The 6,601-nt window shown below is 45.4% G+C and overlaps 1 protein-coding gene across 1 annotated transcript in view; it reads right to left on the reverse strand.

The window, feature by feature from the left end:
- Nucleotides 1–6,290, reverse strand: part of LOC134342187 (uncharacterized) — a 50,473-nt gene extending 44,183 nt beyond the window's left edge. Inside the window, exons 1-3 of the mRNA XM_063040163.1 lie at nt 6,244–6,290; nt 3,790–3,855; nt 2,720–2,765 (exon numbers count right to left, since the gene is read on the reverse strand). Coding sequence (XP_062896233.1) covers nt 2,720–2,765; nt 3,790–3,848 — 105 coding nt within the window. The 5' untranslated portion in view covers nt 3,849–3,855; nt 6,244–6,290. The remainder of the gene's footprint in view (nt 1–2,719; nt 2,766–3,789; nt 3,856–6,243) is intronic.
- Nucleotides 6,291–6,601: the final 311 nt, after the last annotated feature.

Here is a 6,601-nt window from a genome sequence, read left to right on the forward strand (position 1 = left end):
ACCTCATCATAACATTCCAACTCTTATACTCAATACTTTGATTTATAAAGGCCAATGTACAAAAAGCTCTCTTTACGACCCTATCTACACGTGACGCCACTTTTAGGGAATTTTATATCTGTGTTCCCAGATCCCTCTGTTCTTCTGCACTCCTCATTGCCCTAATATTTACCTTGTATGTGCTACCTTGGTTTGTCCTTCCAAAGTGCAATACCTCACACTTGTCTGTATTAAACTCCATCTGCCATTTTATCAGCCCATTTTTCCAGCTGTCCCAAATCCCTCTGGATGTTTTGAAAACGTTCCTCACTGTGCACTACGCCACCAATCTTTGTATCATCAGCGAATTTGTTGACCCAATTTACCCCATTATCATCCAGGTCATTGATATAGATAATACATAACAATAGACCCAGCACTGATCCCTGATTCACACTACTAGTCACAGGCCTCCACTCAGAGAAGCATTCCAAGCAATCCTCCACTACCACTCTCTGACTTCTTCCATTGAGTCAATGTCTAATCCAATTTACTACATTTCCATGTATACCTAGCGAATATATCTTCCTAACTAACCTCCCATGCGGGACCTCGTCAAAGGTCATGTAGAAAACATACACTTTCCTGGTAACCTCCTCGAAAAATTCCAACAGATTTGTTAAACATGACCTACCACGCATAAAGCCACATTGACTCTCCCTGATAAGTCCCTGTCTACCCAAATACTTGTCGATCCTATCTCTTAGTACTCCTTCCAATAATTTACCTACTACCGGCCTATAATTTCCCGGATTATCTTTAGAGCATTTTTTAAACAAAGGAATCACGTGAACTATCCTCAAATCCTTCGGCACCTCACCCGTAGATACCGATATTTTAAATATATCTGCCAGGGCCCCTGCAATTTCAACACTAGTCTCCTTCAAGGTCCGAGGGAATACCCTGTCAGGTCCTGGGGGTTTATCTACTCTGATTTGACTCAAGATATCAAGCATCTCCCCCTCTTCAATCTGAATAGATTCCATGATCTCACTACTTGATTCCCTCAATTCCATAGACTTCATGCCAGTTTTCTTAGTAAATACAGACGCAAAAACCGACTTAAGATCTCCCCCATTTCTTTTGGTTCCATACATAGCCGACCACTCTGATCTTCAAGAGGACCAATTTTATCCCTTACTGTCCTTTTACTCTCAATATACCTGTAAAAGCTCTTTGGATTATCCTTCACTTTGACTGCAAAGGCAACCCCATGTTCTTCTTTTAGCTCCCCTGATTTCTTTCTTAAGTTTTTTTTTGCACTTTTTATACACCTCACGCACCTTACTTACTCCTTGTTTCCTGTACATGTCATACATCTCCATCTTCATCTTTATCAGAGTTCCGATATCCCTTGAGAACCAAGGTTCCTTACACTTATTCACTTTGCCTTTAATCCAGACAGGAACATACAAACTGTGCACTCTCAAAATTTCACCTTTGAAGGCATCCCCCTTACCAATCACATCCTTGGCAGAGAACAACCTGTCCCAATCGACGCCTTTTAGATCCTTTCCCATTTCTTCAAAATTTGCCTTTTTCCAGTTTAGAACCTCAACGCGAGGACCAGATCTACCTTTATCCATGATCAAGTTGAAACTAATTGTGTTACGATCACTGGAACCAAAGTATTCCCCTACACACACTTCCGTCACCTGTCCTAACTCGTTTCCTAATAGGAAATCTAATATTGTATTCTCTCTAGTTGTTGCCTCTATATATTGATTAGAAAAAAAATTTCCTGAACACATTTTACAAACTCGAACCCGTCTAGACCTTTAACAGTATTGGAGTCCCAAGCAATATGTGTAAAATTTAAATCCCCTACTATCACAACTTTATGTTTCCTGCCGTTGTCTGCTATCTCTCTGCAGATTTGCTCCTCCAATTCTCGCTGACTATTGGGTGGTCTAGATAACAACCCATCAACGTGGTCATACCTTTCCTGTTTCTCAATTCCACCCATATGGCCTCGGTAGACAAGCCCTCTAATCTGTCCTGCCTGAGCACTGATGTAACATTTTCCTGACTAGCAAAGCCACACCACTAAAAGTGACGAAAGACCTTTTTTCTGTGCTGTAGTGTTCTATAGTTCTATGGTTCTAAATAGCATAGAACATAGAACATAGAACACCAGAGCACAGGAACGGGTCCTTCGGATCACCGTATTGCGTCTAGTCTATTAAATTCGTAATCAAATGTCCGTATGCTTTCATTCCCCTCGAACCAGGTAGAGTAATCTAGTAGAGCGCTTCTATACCCGCTCCAAAGAATGTGCAACCTTCCTATAATTGTTGTTTTACCCTTCACACATTCCCTCCCAGGCCAAAGTGGGGGTTAATTGTCTGTTGTCCTTCTGTTGCTACAGATACCACTGTATGAGGGGTAAGGATTTCCAGGGTTCCGAACCAGTGACGAAGGATCGGATGTGATTCACCCCAGGCCATGATGCAACGTGACGAGAAGGAGCATGCTCATGGCTGTTCCTGAAGAGTGTGATTTATGCAAGACGCCGGCTGGTAATTGGATACACAGATGAAGACGCTGAGCTATGATAGGCGACTAGGTGGCTGCCTGGAAATGAGATGGGTTATCCGATAAATGAACAGATCCGGCTGAAGGAGAGACGATGGCTCGGTCTGAAGGATGGAGGGAACAGTGATGCTCGCGAACACGTTACCTGATAATCCGCAGTGGTGCACAGGACATCCGAATCCAGACAATGACTGGAAGCAGAAACACATTGAGAGAATTAAACAGCTCAGTTGCAGCACAAGAATCAGTCATCCCACACAGTTCACAGGGCAATGGATCATCAGAAGTGAGCCAACGGAGTCTCGCAGACGAAAAACCACCAGTGTAAGAGGAAGCGACACTGAGAGAGGGGTGCACTGGACAAGTGGGAGGCGGGTTGTTGGGAAGGAGTTTGGGTTGGTGAGGTATGCTGTGCTGGAGAGGAAAGCAGGGCAAAGGTATGATGCGGCGCTGGGTACAGCAGCGATAGAAAATGCTGCGGTTATCAGTAAGGTAGGCAGAGCTTGAATGCCACAGGGGACTCTGTAGACAGCACGGGGCAGAAGGGGTCCTCAGGAGAGATGCGCGGAAGGTGGGCTAGGTCAGAGGATTAGTGAGTGTGGACGTATGGAATGCGAGAGAGTCTACACAGCAAGTGAAGCTGGACAGAGGTGTTGAGTTGAGAAAGTGAATGTGGCTGGGAGAGATTGGGACTGAAAACATGAGGTCGCGCCGAGGGAAACGCGGCTGAGGAGTGGTGGGACTATATCAGGTCGATTGCGATCATGTGGCAAAGGCATATGCAGCCCCTCGATGACGTGTTGAATTGGTTGGTCGTCGGACGTGCGAGAGTAACTCTCCTTTTTCGGCTTTTGACTGCGAATGTTTTATTTTCTTTTTTTTTAATCAAAGGAGCTCGGTTAGCTGCTCTTGTAGTGTATGTTACAAAGCGCCTCCCGTTACTGACGTGACTGGGCGCAAATATTCAATCCTTATCCTCTGTTGTTCTTGTCCCGGGATACGTAGCAGAGAGAAAGGGATTTACGCGGGGCGGTTTGGAGAGCCGGAGCTGGTGCAGGGACGTGGGGTTGGGGAAGGAGGCGGGGCAACCAGGACACGGACAGAGCCGGGACAGGGACGGCGACGTGGCTGAGGAGGGAGCGGAGCTGGGCAAGGAATCGGGCAGACCGACAGATGTAGGGTTGCGGACGGAATGGAACTTGGCTTAGACCTTACCGGTCACCCAAGCCCTCCTCGATGACAAGTGCGGCAACCAGCAGAAATAGAGACAGCATGATCACACTGTGGGAAATAGAATCAGTCACTGCCTAGAATTTGCCAATGCATTAAGACCGTTCACTTGGTTGTATAGCAAACAAGATTTTAACACACCGAAACCATTTTAGTACTTAATACCAGGCTACAAAGCCACAACTTCAGTGTGTTGATCCCGATGCTAGGGACTACGATGGTCTCAACATCCACGCACCGTTCCACCTAACACACTCTGCGGCGTATTCCAGGTTCCAGAACCTCCAGCAAAATATATAATTAAAAACTGGTCTCTACACAATCCTGCCGAACCGCTTACCCGGATCTTGGATCTATATTGTGCTCTATTGAAATATCTGATACATGGGATATAATTTCCATCGGGTCGAACGCCTTAGTTAATCTCCTCCACACTATAAAAATGAGGGCACACAGCACAGTGGGGAAGGGAATGAAGAAGGGCGAGAGAAGGGGCGGAGAGAGGCGGAAAAGGATGGGTGCTGGAAGGGGTGGGCTATTGGGAAAGAAACTGCGGGACGGAGATACCCTTTTATATGGGCTTCATGGCAAGTTTTTTTTTTCCTTGAATCTCCGTATTTGAGATAAAATAATTTCCCTGCCGCATGAGATGATCCAATCTCAGCTGAAAAGTGACATTTATTTTGATCCTACAAAGCTCATCCACATTCTCCAATGCCCAAGCTCACTGCTTTCCTCTCTCTCCTCAGTTCTAGTGAAGCTGTCTGGAACTAAAATGTCACCACTTCCTCTTCCTACAGCTGGTGCCCGAGCGAAATATTTATTTATTCTAATTTACAACCTTTCTGTCTTCATGTTGCACTGTTGCAACAAGCAAAACATATCGCCCATATGTCCGTGATACTTTACATCATTCGGAGTGTGTTTGGCAACCTGATCCAAAACACTTGAAGCAAGGAAAAAATGCTCCCTGTCTCCAACCTGCTGAGTGCTTGTCAATTGGATACGCTTCAATCTCTATAACTATCCGTCTATCTATCTATCTATCTATCTATCTATCTATCTATCTATCTATCTATCTATCTATCTATCTGTCCATCTATCTCAATCTATGAATGAATGAATGAATGAATCTATCTGTTTATCTATCGGTCTATCTGTCTATCTATCCGTAAATCCATCCAACCATTTTTATTTATTTATTGCCATTCTTTCTGCCTTTGCACTGTGCTGCTGCCACAAAAACACAAATTTCACAATCACGCAGTATATCAGAGAATATGAACCTGATTCTGATTCTGATTGTTAATTCCTCCTTAAAAGGACAGACCAGCTTCCTTCCACAGGGGATTATCCCTGCACTTTGGAAGACCAGAGCTGTCAGCAGTACTCTGGTGTATCTGCAACAACGGCAAGTTCAACTGGAATGAACTTTGCTCACTTCAGTAATCAGGCTGCCTAGGTATAAAGACCAGCAGTGAGTTCGGAATTTGTTACTCCAGGATGGTCTGTGACGTGCTAGCACAGCTACACACTCTGGATATCACTGTCAACAGGTCTCTGTTCATTTAGTAATGACTCAGTTTTCGGCACCAAGCCAGATGGGCTTATGTTTATGTATCTGCTATCGTCACCCACTGACTCATAGCTACACCTTGGAGAGTGTGGTCAGACATCACGGAAATAGGACCAGTGACCACTCCTCACGAGCCTCAGTTAATGACCTGGTCTTTGCGATCCGAGCATCACTGAACGTCATTTCCCGAGACTCCCAGTCTGCCAACCCGCCAGAGATTAATTTAATCCCACTTTTTGTTGTGTAATCATTCACCGAGTCTTGGCCTTTAATCCCACCCAAATGTCTAGCACCGTGGTCCGCCCAATACCGAGTTTATTTTGGTGGAATGAAGACGGTACGGCAGGTAGGCTGGGAGGTGGGTAAGAATTCTCCAGAGGCCGAGAGATGGGGGTGAGAGACAGCAACAACGCTAGAGGGAGAGATTGGAAAAGAGAGAGAGAGAGAGCAGAGCTGAATTAGTGAGATAGAGACTGAACGAAGAGGAACAGTATGGGGTGGAGGGGGTGGAGGAAGAGCAGGAAAGGGTCCGTAACGCAGACAGAGAGGTGGGGAGTGTGTGCGTTAAGGAGGCTGGGAAGGAGGTAAAGACAAACAGACAAACAAAAGGGAGTGAGATCGACAGGGAGAGACAAGGAGAGACAGAGGGAGAGAGAGAGAGAGAGAGAGAGAGAGAGAGAGAGAGAGAGAGAGAGGGAGAGAGAGAGAGAAAGAGGGAGAGGGAGAGAGAGAAAGAGAGAGAGAGGAGAGTGGAGAGAGAGAGAGAGAGAGAGAGAGAGAGACGATGTTTGCAGTATAATCCCTTGTCCCTAATATCCAGAAACTAAAGTTCTGCTGCAAAAACGATAAGTAGACAGACTTACCTCGTTTGTTGACTTGCTGACTTGCTGACTTGCTGTACTGGGTGTGAACCTGTCCGGAGCCTCTATATATGGCAAGATGATACGGGCTGTTGCTATCCAGAACAGCCAATACAGGAGTTGATTTCCTTGTCATGTATTTGCTGATTTGCTGTTGTGGATGTCAATATCCAGTGTCATCTCTCAGTAAACAGAGGCTCCGGACAAGCACACACCTAGTGCATCATTGCAACACAGATGTAATATGGACTACTCATTGTCTCTGCAGTGAAACTGCGGTCTCTAGGTATGAGAGTCAGAAGACTATACTGCATCTACTGTTCTTTCTCTTTCTCTCTTGGTTTCACGCTTTGCTGTATCT

Source organism: Mobula hypostoma, unplaced genomic scaffold (genome assembly GCF_963921235.1).
Source record: "Mobula hypostoma unplaced genomic scaffold, sMobHyp1.1 scaffold_82, whole genome shotgun sequence".
NCBI classification, from domain to species: domain Eukaryota; kingdom Metazoa; phylum Chordata; class Chondrichthyes; order Myliobatiformes; family Myliobatidae; genus Mobula; species Mobula hypostoma.